Source organism: Naegleria lovaniensis (assembly GCF_003324165.1).
Source record: "Naegleria lovaniensis strain ATCC 30569 chromosome Unknown tig008, whole genome shotgun sequence".
NCBI classification, from domain to species: domain Eukaryota; phylum Heterolobosea; class Eutetramitea; order Acrasida; family Naegleriidae; genus Naegleria; species Naegleria lovaniensis.
The window spans coordinates 376722-396359 of NW_025407830.1; the positions used below are offsets into that span (position 1 = coordinate 376722).

The 19638-nt window shown below is 36.5% G+C and overlaps 9 protein-coding genes across 9 annotated transcripts; 4 read left to right on the top strand and 5 right to left on the bottom strand.

Annotated features, from left to right (window-relative positions):
* Positions 1-447: 447 nt before the first annotated feature.
* On the top strand, positions 448-1812 carry C9374_014504 (uncharacterized protein; the record flags this gene model as incomplete). Its single annotated transcript, XM_044690499.1, has 1 exon — positions 448-1812. The coding sequence occupies one exon, from the start codon at positions 448-450 to the stop codon at positions 1810-1812; it is 1365 nt and encodes a 454-aa protein (XP_044553096.1).
* A 4-nt stretch (positions 1813-1816) lies between these two features.
* Positions 1817-2194, bottom strand: C9374_014505 (uncharacterized protein; the record flags this gene model as incomplete). The annotated part of the gene is made up of 1 exon (XM_044690500.1): positions 1817-2194. One exon carries the CDS (start codon positions 2192-2194, stop codon positions 1817-1819), a length of 378 nt encoding a protein of 125 aa, XP_044553097.1.
* A 112-nt stretch (positions 2195-2306) lies between these two features.
* C9374_014506 (uncharacterized protein) lies at positions 2307-3389 on the bottom strand (the record flags this gene model as incomplete). The annotated part of the gene is made up of 1 exon (XM_044690501.1): positions 2307-3389. One exon carries the CDS (start codon positions 3387-3389, stop codon positions 2307-2309), a length of 1083 nt encoding a protein of 360 aa, XP_044553098.1.
* Positions 3390-3609: 220 nt separating this feature from the next.
* Positions 3610-5571, top strand: C9374_014507 (uncharacterized protein; the record flags this gene model as incomplete). The annotated part of the gene is made up of 1 exon (XM_044690502.1): positions 3610-5571. The coding sequence occupies one exon, from the start codon at positions 3610-3612 to the stop codon at positions 5569-5571; it is 1962 nt and encodes a 653-aa protein (XP_044553099.1).
* A 35-nt stretch (positions 5572-5606) lies between these two features.
* Positions 5607-6890, bottom strand: C9374_014508 (uncharacterized protein; the record flags this gene model as incomplete). Its single annotated transcript, XM_044690504.1, has 1 exon — positions 5607-6890. The coding sequence occupies one exon, from the start codon at positions 6888-6890 to the stop codon at positions 5607-5609; it is 1284 nt and encodes a 427-aa protein (XP_044553100.1).
* A 1529-nt stretch (positions 6891-8419) lies between these two features.
* Positions 8420-10636, bottom strand: C9374_014509 (uncharacterized protein; the record flags this gene model as incomplete). Its single annotated transcript, XM_044690505.1, has 1 exon — positions 8420-10636. The coding sequence occupies one exon, from the start codon at positions 10634-10636 to the stop codon at positions 8420-8422; it is 2217 nt and encodes a 738-aa protein (XP_044553101.1).
* Positions 10637-11145: 509 nt separating this feature from the next.
* C9374_014510 (uncharacterized protein) lies at positions 11146-14694 on the top strand (the record flags this gene model as incomplete). The annotated part of the gene is made up of 1 exon (XM_044690506.1): positions 11146-14694. The coding sequence occupies one exon, from the start codon at positions 11146-11148 to the stop codon at positions 14692-14694; it is 3549 nt and encodes a 1182-aa protein (XP_044553102.1).
* A 93-nt stretch (positions 14695-14787) lies between these two features.
* On the top strand, positions 14788-17028 carry C9374_014511 (uncharacterized protein; the record flags this gene model as incomplete). Its single annotated transcript, XM_044690507.1, has 1 exon — positions 14788-17028. One exon carries the CDS (start codon positions 14788-14790, stop codon positions 17026-17028), a length of 2241 nt encoding a protein of 746 aa, XP_044553103.1.
* A 121-nt stretch (positions 17029-17149) lies between these two features.
* C9374_014512 (uncharacterized protein) lies at positions 17150-19381 on the bottom strand (the record flags this gene model as incomplete). Its single annotated transcript, XM_044690508.1, has 1 exon — positions 17150-19381. The coding sequence occupies one exon, from the start codon at positions 19379-19381 to the stop codon at positions 17150-17152; it is 2232 nt and encodes a 743-aa protein (XP_044553104.1).
* Between the last annotated feature and the right edge of the window lie 257 nt (positions 19382-19638).

Here is a 19638-nt window from a genome sequence, read left to right on the forward strand (position 1 = left end):
ACATGCAAGCTTGTGTTGATGCAGTGCCAGCAGAAACCTGTTCACTAATGCTTTGATTTGCCTTGATGATTGGCTGAGTGTAATGAAGCAACATCATCCAATTAACTGAATAGCAAATGTAGTTGCATGTTTAAAGAACATGATGGCATTTGGTTGTTGTTGACTCTTTCCAAAAATTGAACGTTGAATTGTGGTGCGAAAAATGAAATTTTAAATTCTTCAATCTTTTCCAGTTGTGTGTCGTCTCTTTCTCAATGGCATAGAGCGTGCTGTCCTCCTATAGTTGAAGAACGGTGGTGTAATGTAGATGAAGAATGAAGAATACAAATTGAAAAAGCGTCCATTAATTGCAACTCGAAATCATCGGAAAATTAAAACCAAAAAATTATTCAAAAATCGGAACGAAGAGAGAAAAGCCTCCATCAGTCTAAAAACTCAAACAACACCATGTTTGATCCATTGAAGAATTATAACTTTGATCGTATGAACAATCTCGTCCGTAAAATTGGACAAGATCAAGAATATTTAAATTCCGATGCAAATACAGCATCCAATATTCTCCCACAATCATTCAACGATCAAAATACAACCATTGTCAATTTAAAATTCGATGAATTTTTAGACAATATTGAGCCATTGAAACCATTTCTAAAGAATATTGAAACATTTATCATTTCACACAATGGGTTGAATGAAGAAATGGTTTCAGAAAAAGTGAGTCCTCAAGAGCTGAAGGTTCTCTCACAACGCTGCACAGAATTGGATATCAGTTGTAACAACTTTTCAAACATTTTACATGGAATTTGGAATTTTATTAATGATGAGGGTTGTGTGTTGAGAAAGTTGGACGCTCACAGCAATAGATTTGCAGAATGGCTCGTTGAGAATCCTCAGAATGGAACGTGGCTGTCTAAACTTGAAGTTTTAAATTTAAATAGTAATAGATTGACTCAATTTTTGCCTCCTTCTCTCAGCCAATGTTGTGGTAATAATATTTTGAGCTCTCTTCAATTTTTAGACCTTTCGAACAACAACATGGCAAATTTAGAGAGTTTGAACACAATTCTGATGAGTGGACAGTTAAGGTCATTGAAAGTTTTACACATGAAAAAGAATAAGCTGTCAGGAGTTCTCAAGCATGTTACAACGAATAACCAACATGTATGCAAGAACACGTCTATTGAAGAAATTTATTTAGACGATAATCAATTGGAGCAAGTTGAAACTTCATGGATTTGTGCATTGCCAAATTTGAAAATCCTTTCGTTGGCATTCAACAAGTTGAAAGATGTAGAGATATTAGAACCAGCACACATTGAAAAGATTTATTTACACTCTAATGAAATCACTACCTTAGACAATATGAAAGGAATCTTTACTGACTCTTTGAAAGTATTGTCGATTCATCAAAATCAAATCAATAGCCTAACAGATGAACTTGGTAATTGTAGTACCAGCTTGTGTGAAATTACACTCTTCAACAATAAGATTCAAAGGTTGCCACCCAATTTGTTCCAACTTACTCAAATTGAAGCTCTCTATTTGCAAAACAATGAGCTGAGTGAAATTTCTGAAGAAATTGGTAATTTGCAAAACTTGACCGAATTAGATTTATTTAATAACAAGCTCACATCCATTCCTTCGTCTATTGGCAAGCTTGTTAAAATGAAGAGATTATGCCTTGATAACAATGATCTTAGAACACTTCCAACGGATATCATTAATTTAACCAATCTCATTTCATTCAGTTTTCATGGAAATTCTAATTTAAAGGTTTCTCCATATTTAACAATGATGGCAACAGGATTGTAATAATTTAGTGTTGTTTTTCATAAACAATTCTTCTAATATTAGTATTACTATTCGAATGTTGTCTATTGCTTGATGACTTTAAATTTACGACTAATGGAACCGAGTAATCCAAAGTAAGAAACATCTTGGTGTTTAATCCTAAACTTCTTGGAAATTGTTCAATACTAGGCGTTGTGGTAATTTCAACATTTAATGACGGTGCCATGGATGTAATCATGGCCTTTAAAACCACCCATAACAATTGTGCTGATTTTATGGTACCGGTCTGTATGATCGAGAACATGTATTTGAGTAATCCGATCCATGATGACCTTGCTGATGATACTATTTTTCGATCCGAAGGCAGTTCTGGTGTGCCAACGACGGTTGTGGTGAAGGTCATGCGTTAGTATTTTTTGCTGGAGAGCAACGAGCGGCTTTGTCCCTCTCCACTAGCATGCTTATTTAAATAATCTCATTCATTACACACCGTCATATGGTAAAAGAAGCCTTGTTCAAGGTTTGTTGGAGGTGTTCGGATCCAAATATTGAGGAGCTTTGTTCTTAGTCTCATAATTGGGAGGAAGAGCTTCTGTTTTGTGACTATCAAGCACTATGGAAGTGAAGAGCCGAACCAACTCATTGAGAGTCCATAAAACTCTGTAATGAAGTGGAGAAGTGGGTTGATTTGTTGTCTCTTCAAAGGAATTTCGTGATAGTATTGCACTAAACTTGGAGAATATTAATTGCAACAGTTCTTTCATGTTGTTCTCAAGTTGAGAATTCGATAGTAGGTACCAAGTCATAGAGAATAGAGTCAATGCACACAATGCCATAATTGTACAATAAAAGTATGTGAAATTCCATGATTGATCAAAGGATTGCTGACCAGTAATGAGCACGCTCTCTTTAGGATTAAAAGGATTGATTCGAACTAGAATTTTTGCTCCTTGCTTAAATTTTTCTTTCAATGCTTCCAACTCTGCTTGTGATGTTGTTACTTCTCCTTTGGAAAATAAGGTTGATATTGTCCAATATGGAACGCTCCAAAATATTCTATCTCCCTTAAATACTCGATCTGTTTTTCTTCTAATAATTATTGGTGGTTCCTCTGGATCAGATGGAGGGTCCATCAGAGGAATAAATAATAAATCACTCTTTTTGGGATCATCAGCTAATGGTACTGTCCTACTTCTATTAGCATCAATCTTTCTATAACTATTGCTGTCGGGATGTTTTATGAAATAATCACTTGCTCCTAGACAATATTCATATTGAATATCAATCCTCGATGATTTTATCATTCCGAACAATGCATCTCCCTTTTCAATATTTACTGAATGTACAACTCCTCTTGCAAAAGGCCATCTTTTACATTCATCGGCTTTCTGTAACACAATTTGAGTGTGGCGAATTTGTGAATAAATTTTCCAAATCGGAAATAATGAAACAACACAAGCTGTTGCTACTGATACAAAATAGCGTCTCTGATGAGAAGATTGGGCCAGTGAATTTTCGAAATTGTGTTTTGATTGGATTGAATGGTTCAATTTACAGAGACGATAAACACCGAAAGATGAGATTTTCGATGGAAGCATTTTTAAAACTGCAGATTTAAAATTGAATATTTCTAATCTATCCTCTATGGTGTTGAAGAAATGTCTTTCATTGATTTTTATGTGTAAAGATTCATTTCCGTTCTGAAAGCATCGTCATGTTCTGAAAGCACTGACACCCAGTTTTTTGTAATCCAGCACCCAACTTTTTTTTGAAATTTGCGTTTAAAAAATATCTCAACCTCATCTTCAAGTCATCATCATGGCTGAACTCTCCCCACAACAAGTGCAATCACTCTTTGAGAGTGTCGTCAAGGCTCTCGAGACTGAACAAACATCATGGAAATCATTGGAAGAAGCCGAACAAGAAAAGAAGGCTGATGAAGTTGTTGATAGAATTGTCAGCGAGTCTGGACTCAAGATTGATGAATCTGAAGTTGTGAACCAAGGTTTGCGTGTCGGTGAATTCAATGAAGTTGTTGCTGGACTTGTTAAGAAGTACAGTGAAGTTAAACCACAAACTAAATCAGCAAAGAAGAAGCTTGATAAGAGAATTTCGTCAATGGAAAAGAAGTTGGAAAAGAAGAAGACCCAAAAGGGATCATCCGACTCTACTACTGCTATTGACGAAGAATCATTGGACCCAAGCAAGTATTATGAAATCAGAAAGAAGACTATTACAGAATTGGAGAAGGAAGGATTTGATGCTTTCCCACACAAATTCCAAGTTGACACTTCCGTTCCTGAATTCATCAAAAATTACAGCGGTTTGGCTGCTGAAGAACGTAAACCAGAAGTCAAGGTTTCTTTGGCTGGTAGAATTCTTACAAGCCGACCAACTGGTAAATTGGTCTTCTACACCATCAGAGGAGAGGGAGATGATATTCAAGTCATGAGTGGTATCAGCGACTATGCTGAAGGTGACGAAGCATTTAAAAAGATTCACTCAATTCTCCGTCGTGGTGATATCATTGGTATCAACGGATTCCCAGGAAAGAGTAAGAAGGGTGAATTGAGTATTATTCCAACCAAGATTGTCTTGTTGACACCATGTTTCCACATGTTACCAAAGGAACACTATGGTTTGACAAACATGGACACAAGATATAGACAGCGTTATTTGGACTTGATCATGAACAAGAAGTCAAGAGATATTTTTGTTACTCGTAGCAAAATCATTGCTCACTTGAGAACATTCTTGAATGAAAGAGATTTCCTAGAAGTTGAAACACCAATGATGAACATGATTCCTGGTGGTGCCAATGCTAGACCATTCACTACTTTCCACAACGATTTGAACATGCTTCTCTATATGCGTATCTCACCAGAATTATATTTGAAGCAATTGGTAGTTGGAGGTTTAGAGAGAGTTTATGAAATTGGTAAAAACTTCAGAAATGAAGGTATCGATTTGACTCACAATCCAGAATTTACTGCTTGCGAATTCTATATGGCTTATGCTGACTACAATGATTTGATGCGTATTACTGAAGAATTGTTGAGTGAAATGGCTCTTGTCGCCAACGGAAAGGATCCAAAGAATTTGCCACAAGTTGTTCCTGATGAATGGTACATGAGACCTTTCACTTTCAGAGATGGAAAGGATGTCATGGTCAACTTCAGGCCTCCATATAGAAGACTTCCAATGATTTCTAGCATTGAAGAACATCTTAAAGTTAAGATTCCAACTGACTTGGAATCAGAGGAAACTCGTCTCTTCCTTGTTGACCTTCTCAAGAAGCACAACGTGGACTGCTCTCCACCAATGACTACAGCAAGAATGTTGGACAAATTGGTTGGTGAATTCCTTGAACCACAATGTATCAATCCAACCTTCATCACCGAGCATCCACAAATCATGTCACCTCTTGCTAAGTGGCACAGAAGTAACAAGGTTTTGACTGAACGATTTGAATTGATGATCATTGGAAAGGAAGTTTGTAACGCATATACTGAGTTGAATCAACCTTTCATTCAACGTGAACGATTTGAAGATCAAGTTAAGCAAAAGGATGCTGGAGATAATGAAGCTCAATTCATGGATGAATCATTCTGTACTGCTTTGGAATATGGTCTTCCACCTACTGGAGGTTGGGGTATTGGCTTGGATCGTTTAACCATGATCCTTTCTAACAATTATAACATTAAGGAAGTTATTCTTTTCCCAGCCCAAAAGCCTGAGACGAATGAAGCTCAAGAAACAACACAAGAAAGTCAGCAATAAGTTATAAACTCAAATTTTTATTCTTCATTAACAAATTACGTGTCAAGCCACGAAATGTGACCCACAATCAAGAATTTGCCTGGCAAACTCTTTCCAGGTGAAGGCGATAGTACTGTCATGGTTCTGTTTTCTGGATCAATTTTGGTTACATGAACAATACCGTAAATATTCTTGGTTAAGACTTCGTCCAAAGAGCTGGCATGGGACACTGCAATAATGCTGAACTTTGTGATTTCGCTGAAGTCAACTTGTTTGATCTCAACAGGATTAAAACTTGACTTTGCTCCGATTGGCAAAACACTTTCTGGTGCTTGCCATTCACTACCAATTCTACACAAATTGATATCGTCAAACTTGACAACGATTGAATGAGGGCTCAAGCTTCGAGAAGCTCCATAGAAGTATTGTTTTGTTCTCAATTGATTGGTCTTGCTTCTGTGCTCTTTTGTTCTGTTGACTACACCTGGATTCTTTCTGAGCCGAGTTACAGTAATTTTAGAGTCCTTTAAATCTTTTTTGAGATTATTGGTCATTCTGTCATCACCCATAACAATTACGTGATTAATGTTCATTTCTTTGATGATATATAGCAATATCTGATGTCCAACACCTTCAACCCAACCAGTATTAACAATAAATCCTCCCTCGCTCAATAATTGGTCGTTAGAAATTCGTTTATCGATCATTTTCTTCATTTGGCTCACCAAAGTTTTGAAGTAATCTATATTCTTTTCTGGAGAGGTTTCACCGTAGAAATACGTCAATGGTGAGCATAGAGAAAATTCGTCTTCAATGTCAATAGTTTCCCATGCATTTCTAACAATCATGCTCAGAGTTCCAGGAAAAGTAATATCATTTTGACCACAATCTAAATCAGCAAATATCAGTCGTTGTCCAACTCTTACAGCATAATTTAATAAAATTTTAGCAACTGAGCTTTTTCCAGTGTCTGAAGGTCCACACACCAGCACTCTGGGAGGAGGATTCATAGGAGCTCTTTGAGCATTGATTTTCTCATGAATTTCTAAATATTCCTTCATGGGTGTTTCTGAACCAACATAGCTGTTAATATCATCCTTTCCTTTGGAACTTTCCAATTCAATAGTTGCTCCGTGATACGTAAATACTGCTCCGTTCCTACCTCCATTGAAAGTATACGACTTATTTAAAGCTAATTCAGTTCCGAAAAATTCAGCTTTTCCTTCCACTAATTTCAGTTTTAGGGTTTCTCCAAAATCAACCTCAAATCTAAGCTCCTCTTCAGGTTTTAATCCCACTTTTAATTTTTTATCGGATGATGACGATGATTCTTCAGACATTTTTTTTGATTTAATATTTTCAAAACTACACCTTCAACAACGTCTTTACGAAAGTAAGAGTGACACACAGTGGTTTAACCCGAGCCAAAATAGTTGCGTTGAACCTCACTATGACTTTGTGTGCACCAAAAGCCATCAACAACAAACAACCCTTGTTGCAGTGACAGTACCGACAGCGGCAATGTGGAAGACGTCAACGTTTCTTGATGCATCATTTGAGTGCTTTTGTATATGTACTTTATTGCACAACAACTCTTACCTCAATTCCAACCGAGAGGGTGTATGCCTTGTAAAGCTTTAGGCAGGTCCGCCCGGAATTGCATAACGATTTTTGGCAAAATACAAATAGTACATGCAGAATATTTGCAACTCGTGAGAACAACAATATTTGGATGAAACATGATAATAAGGGACAGATAAATGGCAGCAACAACAACAACCGATGAAACTTGAAAATAAGGGACTACTCAATAACAAGCCTTGATGTTGTTCATTATCATCACCACCCTACCCGAACGATTGAAAATATTTATTATTACTAAGGATATTTTTTTGAGTATTCGAACTCTTGCTAAATATTGAGCGGAACAAATAGGCGAAATGCACTCAACACCTGGCCACCCGGATGTTCAAGTCCATTCATCATCATGGTTGTTTCTATTTTGAATAATAATCATTGCATATTAAAACTGTTGTTGAACCGATAATAAACAAAAACAACCTGGTTGTTCATCAACACCTTAAAGCATTCTATTGAAAAAATAACCTCAACCTATACCAGTCCAGTAGCCGAATGAAAGAATTGATCATGCCAACAAGAAATTAAAAATTCATTCAAAGTTATACCATGCATCCGATATTTTTGAAAAGAAAAACGAGGTCCCTAAAATCATCAAAAATAACCTTCAAGCGGAGCATTCTCCATGTATAAACATGGACGACAACCCTGTTTCTCCCTCACGAGAGTTCTCAATACTACTGGACACAGTAGATCAGCGAGAAGGTATTGAAAGTGCAGAAACGAGGAAAGAATTGCAATGATTTTAATTCTTAAAAATTGTGGGTTTTGAAAAATATGTTTGAAAAGCAATTTTTAACGAATGATCACCATTCACGGACAGGGTGTTTACAACATACAACTAATTTGGCGAGTTACAAACCCATTAGTTTTCCTCCAATTAATTCCAAACTCTTGTTGTTTTCATTATCGAAACATGCTGAATTTTAGTTGTGTTGAGGGCCTAGACAAATCCGCAGCCAGAGCCCAGCCTTTCCACTGAAAGTTGGAACAAATCGAAGTCGATGTTTTGTTGTCTTTGGAAGAAGACTGTTAGCACAACAATTCATGAGGCCTTGCAACATCACCAGAAGAGACAGCCAAATTGTTTTGGTAAGTTGAAGAGGGAGGAGCCACTAATTACAGAACATGGGGGGGAGGGGGGTTTGGCTTTTGGAATTAAATTCAAATTTAAAATTTTTTTTTTCAAAATAATTTTTATTTATTTTTAATTTAATTAATTAAAAATGAATCACTTGTTCAAAAAGCGTCTCTTTGCCCGAGCTCGCAAAGGTTGCTCTTGTGCCCTTCTTTCGATGCTGTTTATCTGAGCAGACAATGACCTTCCTTCCAACTGCGTTTTCTCGACTTGATTTACTCGTGCATCCTTGTCAAGACTACCATCAAGCTGATTTTGGGTTTTGTTCGGGTGCACCACTTTCATGTGAATCGTTAAATCAATGTCGGAGTGGACTCTACGATCGCAAAGGGAACAAGTTTTGACATCATCCTTAACGCTCGGAAACCCTTCATCCATTCTAACTCCTTCCACATTGTTTCGTTTTTCAAACGACAAATAATGACCAGGATTACTTTCATCGAGGATTGGAGATGGAATGAAACCATCAAACTTTTCCATCAATTCCCAATATTTAGTTGCTCTTTTTGGTGGACAGCAACTTGGATCATTGCACTTGCGGAGACAAAAGATGTTCAACCCATTACCATGCTCTGAGTGTGTGTGGAGTTTAAAAAGTATTGCCTTCACCTTCTTCTCTTCTTCCAAATCAGTAATATCTTTTCCTTCCAAAAAAGCATCAATGCTAGCAAAAGATGGCCATCCAGGTAAATCTCGAATACGGTCTTGTTGGAATACACTAGCATAGTACGCCTGTACATCCTTGCCACCCTTTTGGTTGAAGATATTTGTGAGTTTGATTAAAGCTGAATGATGATTCTGTTGCTTGCTTGCAAAACTTTCATCATCCAAATCAATAACACCCACCAAGCCTTTTGAAAGCGGAGCCATACATCGCTCAACACGATTGTACTTACTACCTCCTGCGGCAAAGGATGTGTGGATGAGAGCGTCAAGGTCGAAGCAAATGAATACGTAGAACATCCTCACCTGCACCTTCCGGTTCTGGGGAGCAACGTTTACACAGTTGTCAGTGTTACAAAAAAATAACGGAAGAAGCTTTCCGGTTTCCTTCAGCTTCTCGAGGAAGAAAACCAGATCACACAACATCTTGTCCTTATCTCGACTAGTGGTCTTCAAAAACTCGGCGTTAGAACTACTTCTCACATACACTTTTTCCACCATCCAACGAAGACTGTTATTACCACCAACAACCGCACGTAACAATGCAGCAACATTTGGAGTGATTGAATTCTCTTTACCTTTTGGAAAATCATGGTCTGGTAGTGAAACTTTGCTACTGGAAGTCATTGCTATTTGTGTTGATGTCGATACAGCCGCTCCTTTTGTTGGTATTTTCGCTTTTTCATCCAAAGAAATAGCTGTACTTTCTTCAGGCAATAGACAACACAACTGCTTGATGTATTTGTTGAGAGAATGGGTAGCATGTAGATCAACATGTTCCTCAGTCAGGTCGTTTGACGGTTTGGTAAGTTTAACAGTAGCTTCAGAGTCATGTCGTTTACCCTCTCGACTACTTTTGCACCTTGGAACGACATACCGTAACATTCCAGACCTGCTGTAAGGACGAAATCCTTCTTCTGATAATTTAGCGTTTGCTTCTTTAACCAAATCAACACCGTTCATAGGAGTGTGAACAAATGAATCTCTTCTTCTCTCTGATGCAGAGGCAATACCAGTTCCTTCAACTACTGCTTGAAGTCTTTGAGCCATTCCTGATGCTTTCCGTGGACGTCCTCTCTTCTTTTCAATTTTGTTCGTGCTGCTGTTGTGTCTACGGATCCTTTGTTCAGCTGCTTTCCTTTCGAGATATGCAATCGCTTGCTTTTTGTCAAGTGTTTTGAAGTCCAGTTCTTGCAATTGTTTGTCATATTCTGCCAACAACACCTCATCCTGAGTTGAGGATTTCAATTCAAGTATGTTACTTCTTTGTAACTGAAGGTCTTGTATTGATTTACGCAGTTGGTCTTGCTTTGTAACTCGACCTCTCTTGCTAGTCCTTTGCTCCAGCCATTCACGACCAGATTTAGATAGGACTGTGAATTCTTCATGTGATGTTGTGAATAGGTTTGAGTGAACATCAGTAATTGCATCGAGAAGTTCTGAGTGGTTTTTGATTTGTTGATACAAACGTGCTCCAGCTGAATGAATTGCTTGCTTTTGAGATGGAATTATTTGAAGCCTTGTCATTGTGAGAAAGCAATACCTATTCATGAAGAGTTGATATTGGTCAAGATTTTCTTCACTTGTGTAAAAATCTACTGGAATCTGTTTCTTGATTGGAGCGAGTAAGGTTTGACGTTTCACCATTTGTTTTGTTCTTGTTATTAAAGCCATACATGAGGTAAATATTTATTCACTTTATTAATAATAATTATTATTTTAAATTAATTAAATTTGAACGTTTAGTTTTGGTGGGAACTGAAGGCGGGATGCAATTTCATCGGTTTCACCGATGAAATTGCCTCCACCCCCTCCAGCAACTAAAAAGTGTAATTAGTGGCACTTCCCAGAGACAGCTAAAATGATTCATCATTCGGGCCATAGATCTATAGAAAAAACCATGTGAGAGATGAGTATGTGATTGGAGCACTTTAAAACACATTGGTATCATTGATGGAGTATGGTGTGCTCTCCGAGTAAGTGTTGTTGTTGTTTTAAAATTTAACGTGTGTGACTTTTTAATTTTGTAAAGACGTCAGGTCTTCAAAGTTCTTCCATATAATTATTTGTAACACGTTACATTCTGTTATCCAAGTCAGTATTTTTCAACGAGCTCTTCCGCCCAACTCAATCAATTTTCCAAGTTATCTTAAAAAATGAAAGCTTTTGCTCTTGCTTCAACACCGTCCAAGAGAGTTGGATATCTTCTCGGATCATCCGTTACGAATTGTTTTTCAAATATTGGAAAGAGCAGAGGGAGTTGGATAAATTGTTATGATCCTAAAATTTCCAAACGAAGATTTCATACGAGTGCAGAAAGTTTAGTAAAAATCGGAATGTTTGGTGATATTCATTTCCAAGATGTGGGATTGGATCGTGTTGTAGAGACTGGAGAGTGGATTGTTGAGGAATTTGAAAAGCAGAAAGTAGACTATGTGGTGTGCATGGGCGACGTCCTGAACACAAGAGAAACTGTGAGCGTGAAGGCCCAAAGTAGCGCTTTTGAATTCTTCGATAAGCTAGCGAGTAAAATTCCAAAGGATGTGCATGTAATCTGTGGAAATCATGATTTAAATTTGAAATATGACACAAAAATCAGCTCTCTAGATGCACTAGGGTTAAAACTGACTTCTCCAAGCAATTTATTTCTGCACAAAGAAATTGAAGAGGTCGATATCGATGGAAAAAATTGTGTAATGATACCTTATTATGAGGACTCATTTATAATCCGTGATTGGGTTTCCAGCAAGATCTCGAAAAATTCTGAAAGCTTGGGTCAATCGTTGGCCTTTTGTCACATGGCTATCAACGGAGCAATTCAGCGCTACCAAGTGGACAACAAGAACAACATATATTGCAGAACCTTTGATGAACATATTGGAAAAAATATTGTGACAGAGAAAAGAAAAGGAAGTGACAAAAAGAAAAAAGATTCTACTCACGATATGGATTTGCCTGCAGACAACTCCAAAGTTCCTAAATATCTGACTCAATTTCAACGGGTTTTTTCTGGGCATTTCCATCACCATCACTTTTGTGACAAGAAAGTTCTATATGTTGGCAGTCCAATGCAACATCATTTTGGTGATTCAGGAGATGCAGGGCGAGGCATTGTAATATATGACACGGAAACAGATGAAATCCATTTTGTTCAAAATCCTAATTGGGATAAGTTTAGAATTTTGAGGGTCAAATATGAGGAAGATCTTGGAGACTTAGGCCAATACAAAGGAAAATATATTTCAATCATTTATGAAAGCATGGACGTAAATCCGCAAAAGATTCAGGACAAGCTGTTAGAGGCTGGTGCCAAGTCTGTAAGAAAACAGTCCGTAGTTGTGAGAAAAGTGCAATCCTCTCTACAGGACAAGGAGGTCTCAAAGGATGCAGATGAGAAAGTTGGTCATCTCAATTTTGAAGACTTTGTTGTGAAATATGTCAAACAATATGCCAATCTTTCTTCCATGGGAGTGGAATCCAAGTTCGTTGAAGATATTATTGAAACAGGAAAAGAAATAATTTCAACAGTAACAAAACAAGGAAAACATCATTTAAATATTGGTGACACATTTAAGGCAAATTTAAAGTCCATAACCATCCAAAATTTTTTAGGAATTCAAGGATGTATTACACTAGATATTAAGAACATGGAAAATGGTGTCTGGTTTTTAGAAGGTGCTAACGGCTCTGGAAAGAGCACCCTACTGGAGGCTATCACTTGGTGTATGTTTGACAATTTTTTAAGATCCGACATGAGTAAGGTAGATTATGCAGTAAATGACGTCGCCAAAAAGGATTGTTTGGTACGAATAGACTTTGATTCTGGATATTCTATTGAAAGATTTCGAAAATACACCAAGACTGGTGCCAGTGAGCTTCCTGACAACATTGCAAAATTATCGCCAGAGAGAAAGGGTACTGGACTTCGAGTATTCTATCAAGACAAGTACATGAGCGAGTATGAGAAAGGCTCTCTCAAAGATTCACAAGTAGCTTTGGAATCATTGCTAGGGATTAACTATGACATGTTTGCCAAGTCCATAGTTGTAGGTGATAATTCTGTAAACTTTTTAACATCCGACTCTAAGAAAAGAAGAGAATTAATTGAAGACTTATTGGGATTGTATCTATTTGATGATTATTTAGCTAGCACACGAGAACGAAAGAAAGCACTAGTAGAGAGTGTATTTAAGGCCAAAACTTTAGAAGAGCAAATGTTGAATTCTATACAATTGCTTGAGGAGAATATTGAACGAAATGAAAAGGAAAAAGCTTCTATTGAAGATCTCATTCAAAGACTCTCCGAAGAATATTTAAAAGTTGTTTCAAGGTCTGAAGAGTCTTCGAAAGCGAAACGTAATCTTGAGGAGCAATGGAGAAAAGCTCAACAATTTGAGATTGTGAAACAAAACAAGGCCTCTTTGACCGTCAAAAGAAATTCTTTAGAACAACGAGTTAACAACAATATCGCCAATATTAGCAGACTGAACAGTGAGGCAACAAACTTCCACATTAATGGAAAAACTCAGATTTCTGAGATTGAAGCATATTTCAACGAAAAGATCGACCAAATTCGAAACAAGATGAAACACGTCTCAGAATCTATCATGTCCAACAATTTTGAAATTCGGCATGCAAAAGAAAAATTAGAGAAATTAGAAAAACTAGCAGTTTTAAATGAGTGTCCATATTGTGAACAGAAAATTGAACATCAAACTCATTCTAAATTTGAACATGAAAAACAAACTCTCCAAGAGGCAGTAACACAGCTCACTCGAGATCAAACCACTCATTCTTTATCGTTTCATAATCTTGAAGAAGAGCTTAATGAGTTGGAAAGGCAGAAGAGAAGTACAATCACGAATCTTACTCGAGTACAACACTCACTATTACTCACAGAAAATGAAACGAAAACTCTTCAATCAGATTTAGAATCAGTTGAGAACCAACTGAAAGAGATTGAAACTCAGTCTAGCTCTCTTGACTCATCCAATATTGAAGAAATTCAAGAGAAGCTTAATCAAGTGTCAATGATGGAGAAAAGCATGCTTGAGAAAAAATACCAACAAGAAGCTCAATTGAAAGTTCAAAAACAAAAACTCAAAGATTTATCTGAACAGACCATGAAACAAAAGTTTGAATTGGATTCGCTTCGAGACAAGCATGTACAGAGCGCAAAAGAAAGTGAGAAGTTTGAAAAAGAGTATGCTGTACTCGACTTTTGGGAAAAGGCATTTGATCGAAGAGCAAGAAAGTCAAGTAAGGACGACTTTGAGACCATGAGATCATTCTTGCTGGACAAATCCATTGAAGATTTGAACAATATTCTTGAAGAGTATTCTAAGCTTATTGGAAGTGACTCCCTTCCAATCACATTCAATTCAGATTTGATGATTAACGAAGATTACGGAAAGAGGTCATCTGGACAAAGAAAGCGAAACCATTTAATGATTCATTTTGCATTATTCGAACTTGTTCGACAACGATCAAGATTTTCAAGCAACTTTTTAATGTTGGACGAGGTGTTTGATGCCTTGGACGTCACAGGTCAAGAACAAGCACAGCAAGTCATTGAAATGCTTTCCACAAAAATCGACAAAGTGTTTGTTATTTCACACTCGACACAAAATATGGAATTCAGAAAGAAAGCGATCAAGGCAACCATGACTCCAAATGGCTCCAAGTATGAACTCATTTACAGATAATCCGTTTTCATCGTTGATTTCTTCATTGCTAAGAGAGATGGAACTAAAAAGGATCACCACCATTCACGCACCACCTTTCTTGATTACAAAAAAATGCAAACTTCATCGTTGGTGGGACCCTTTTCCTCAGGGACCATGCGAAATAGACCAACCTCATCTTTTCATCACTCCCAACAAGATGAAAATCCCATTCAACAAAATATTTATTCCACGACAAGCAATACTACTACTTCCTCAAAATATCGATCGCAACATCAAACGAAACCAAATCGATGGATTTTGGCCATCATTATCGGAATACCCATCCTTTTACTCGTGTTGTTTTATTGGGAATTTAGTAAAACTGAAAATGTCGAATGGGATGATGTAAAAGAAGATATGCATGTTCCACAACAAGCCGTACTATCGGAATTGAGCCAAGAGGATTCTATTCGTAATCGAAAACGAAGTAAATTAGCGATTATTACGTATGCACAGAGTGACGCTCATATGGATTGGCTGAAGAAAGAATATTTTGCTCATTTAGAAGAGATGAGACAGTCTCGAACGATTGTTTACATTTCTGTTTGTGAAAATATTAGAAACAATTTGGATTTGTCAGATTTTACAAACAATGAAAATAGAGATGTTATCAAGATTTCATTTTCAAAATCATGTCACATACCGTCTCTCATTAGCAATGGAATGAAATTCTCCAAAAAACTCTCTGAATTTATGATGGTGCTTGATCCTGGATTCTCTATTTATGTGAATGATGAACTAAATGCTCCTCATTCTCAAACAATAGTGAAAAAAAGAATTGATGATTTATTGGGAGAAAGTGATGAGAGTAAGCAATTATTTAGAGAACATGTAGATTATGGACTACTTGTAGTCAATGTGATTGACTCGTCTGAAACACCTTCTACTACTTTCAATCTTCACATTCCAAAAGAGAGAGCGAAAAACAGACTTTGGGTCTCCAAGTTATTACCTCTCTATTCTCAAGAGCAACGAAAATCAATTTCCCAATTTTATGAACAGTGGGACCAGTCCAATGCATTATATGTTCCATTTTCTGAAAACTATGATAGAGATACAATTTTGAACACACCAGCTTCTCATTTCTTTATTTTTGCAACCACAAGCCCAGAAGACAATAATTACAATTTGAAAAATGATGAAATTATTGATCATGTTGTTGAAGGTCTTGAACGGCATGTCTCAGAAAATAGTTATCAAAATTCTTTCAATATGATTGAGAGTAGACAAGTCTTGTCCAATTTGATACTTTCACAGATATTTGATCGATATGAACATTTGAAGGAAAAGCTAAATCCTCCTCCCATCTACTTTTTGCCAAAACCTTTTGTGATTGAGTGGAAACCATCTCACAATGTTCTACATGAATCTACAGAATTACTTCATAATGGACTTTCATTTGCAACCTATTGTCGCATTGATGAAATTGAAAGTTTGAATGGATTAATTAAGAGATTATCTGATGGAGATCACTTGATTGTTATTTTTACAGCAAACTCACCCAAACAATGCATGTCCACTGAATTACAACAATTTATTAACTCTCCTAAAAAAGCAAGACTCGATTACAAGTGTATTGTCGTGAAAAAGAAAGATTCTATTCCAATCAATCATTTCAAAAATCAAGCATTGCTTTTAGCAAAAACTAAATGGATCTTCATGCTGGATGTTCAATCAAGAGTTTCAAAGAATTTGAATCGAGATTTCACAAAAGTATTTATTGCAGACTCTTCGTCGAGACCTCGTGAAAAATTAGAACCATTGTCTCAACACTCTGAATCTCTTTATTGGAAATCTCCTATTGAACACATGAAGAAATATTCAAATCTTGCTCAATTTTTGGAATTGGAGAAGATTGTGTTTATTCCTCCTTCCTTTGAACAAATCGAGATGGAAGAGGAATTACCAACTGATTTCACAAGTTTGAAAAAGGTTTATCAAAAGAGAATGCTTTCGGTAGTGGATGCTCAACAAGTGGATTTTTCAAATTATTTTGCAGTTTCTTCTCAAGGTCAAAAGGCCTATCAAGTGAAACCATATTATCCATTCAATTCATTATTTATTGCAGCGGTGACTCATTTACCATTGTATGACGAATATAGTTATCAATCGCTTGCTGTCCATCATGTGCATTTGACGATGAGGTATTTCCAATATTTTGTTTTACCAAGACATTTTGTCATTGGTTATGTCTCAGAGTCACCACGAAAACGAACCAAGCCAAAACAACCTCAATTCGAGTTGGTCCTCAAAAAGATGAGTGGTTTTTATTCGAACGAAAGAATCAACATGGTGAAGAAAGATCAGCATTAAAATTTGGATTAAAACAACTGTTGCCATAAGTTGTCTCCAACCTCAGTAGAATTACTCGCAGTTTATCAACCACACATAAAAATAAATTATTCTCTTATTAAATGTTCACTTTAAAGCCAGGTTAGTAATCGAATGGATGCTTAAAAGGACAAGTTAAATTGGTTTCCATGGAAAAGGTTGGGTCAAAGGTTGAGACCAATGGGAATGTGAGATACTTGGACCAAAACAATCGATCATACGTTTTCAATAGTTCATAATCCAGAGGTCTATACAACGTGAGAGCAGTACTGCTACTTTTTGAGAGACGGTTCACATAATCATCCAACTCAACATGCGACGTGAAAACAATGGTTTGTTTTTGTTCAGTCACCCACACAAACGGTGACGAGCCAAGTTTCTTAATGTGTGAAAGAAAGTGTTGAAAAGAGGGATTGTCTGCCAAATTCACTCGAACTCCCAATTTTGATAACAGCTCCATAAAGAAATCATAATTATTTGCTGGTTTGAATTTTCTATGAGGTGCTGCCTCCTGTAAATAGGAAGGAGGAGGATCTGCATGAGTTTTAGAATAATATCTTGAAGTATTCCATTCCACAATAATTTTCGAAAGTTCTGTACATAATTGTTGAACATTGGTTGCAACATCCAGTGTTCCCAAATCATACAACACAGAATCCAATGGTGGTATGACCTTACTTGGAACAATTAAACCAATTTCTTCATGGAATGTGAGAAGCCATGGTCCTACTTGTAGACCAATATTGTATTTTCGATGTTCTTTGGTCACTTCCAAACGTTCTTTCACAGGTGACAGTATTTTGAGAAGAGATTGTTTGCAGGATCCATCGAGAATAATCATTTTGATGTTCAGTAAATCAATATTTCTCTGGTGAGCCACAAATTCAATCTTTTCTCTAATGCAGGATGGTAATTCATTGGGTATTCTAGTGTCTGAATACTTTTCAGGATTTAAATAAATTCTTTTAAATAAAATGTCATCCATGAGTTTGGCATGTTCGAAATTCTCATGTTCCATAAATTCTTGTTCATTGAATTGGTAGGTCGTTACATTGGTTAATAATTCTCGTTTTTTCTTTCGTTCTTCAAAATATTGTGTTTTTAACTGTTTCAAATCTATATCTTCATCTTCATCAAAGATTAATTGTTCTTCTTCATGATTCAATGCTGGCTTTGGTTGTTGAAATTCAAAATTTGCAATTTGCATTTTCTGAACATCTGACACGTCAACAAGAGCACTAAGTGCATTCGAAGATTTTGTAATTTTCTTTAAAGAACCAAGTCGTTTCAACAGTTTGTTTTTTGGTTTTTCTTCACTGGGAGATGTTGAATAGAGAGAATCATCATCTCTTGGATTAAGGGTTGGTGTTTGATCGGATTTTAGCATGTTTCGTAATGATGATCCCTTTTGATTCGAAGAATGATTCATGGTTTCAAGAGTGGTTGAACTTTTTGAAGTGTTCAGTTTGTTGTTGTTGTTTTGAACTAACAGAGTGTTGTCACGTGAGGTTGACATTTTCAATTTTGGTTTCAATCCAGTTAATGTTCTCTTCAATTTACTCACTGTCGAGTCATGATTCTTATCTTTCTTACTTTCATCAAGAGTTGGAGCAGAGTTTGACAAGGTGTCATTGGTCATTGAAACAAATGCAAGCTCTGATGTTTGAGGTGGTGAATTTGGAGTTTGAGGTGGTGATGTGACTGTCACAAATGGATCACTTGCATTCAAAATCGATGAAGGAGATGTTGCATCATGAAAACTATAAAATGATTGATTATTGGGAGATTTAGCAACATCGTGTGAAGAGGCACAACCATTCGGAGAGTGAATAGTTTCATTCATTATTTTGGATTCATGATTAGAGGAAGCTGACCTTTCTAAAATATTCTTCACACAGGTCACTAACTTGTTCTCACTTTCATTCATTCCGAACGATGATTTCATGCATAAAAATTCATAAATTTCAAGCATTCTTGAAGTCGTCTTCCAACTCGGATCCAAATACGAAGCACTTAATTCACTCTCCAACGACAATGGTTCTACAATAAAATTAATTAAATTCATGGGTAATTGGAGTCGAGTGGTATCATCACGATTTTGTTGTTCTAAATAATGTACAATTTTACAAGTGACAATGGAAATATTTTCTTGTTGTTGAATATCCAAATTTGGATGGGATGATGATGATGAGGAATGACTATTATTTTGATTGGTTGTAGAGGATGAATTCAAAGTAGTTTTAATGGTTTGTTGTGGATTCAATAACGAAGGATCTTGAACATGACCAAGACTTGATAATGAAAGAGTATGTTCGAGAGAAGATGTATTTCCCATTTTGAAATGATTGGAAGTGTGTTATTACAAATTCCGAAAAAGTTGTTTGTAGAAAGGCTTGTTCAAGAGAAACAACTTTTGTGTGTTTCAAAAAGGTCTTGATTTGGTCACAATGTTATTTCAAATTTTTTTTGATTATTGACAGGTGTTGAAAGAGAATGCTGCTGAATAGAATGTGTATTCTCTTTCATAGCAAAGTTGAATACAATGTCTGTGGGAATGATTATTATTGGGATGGTGTTTGTGTTCACGAGGTG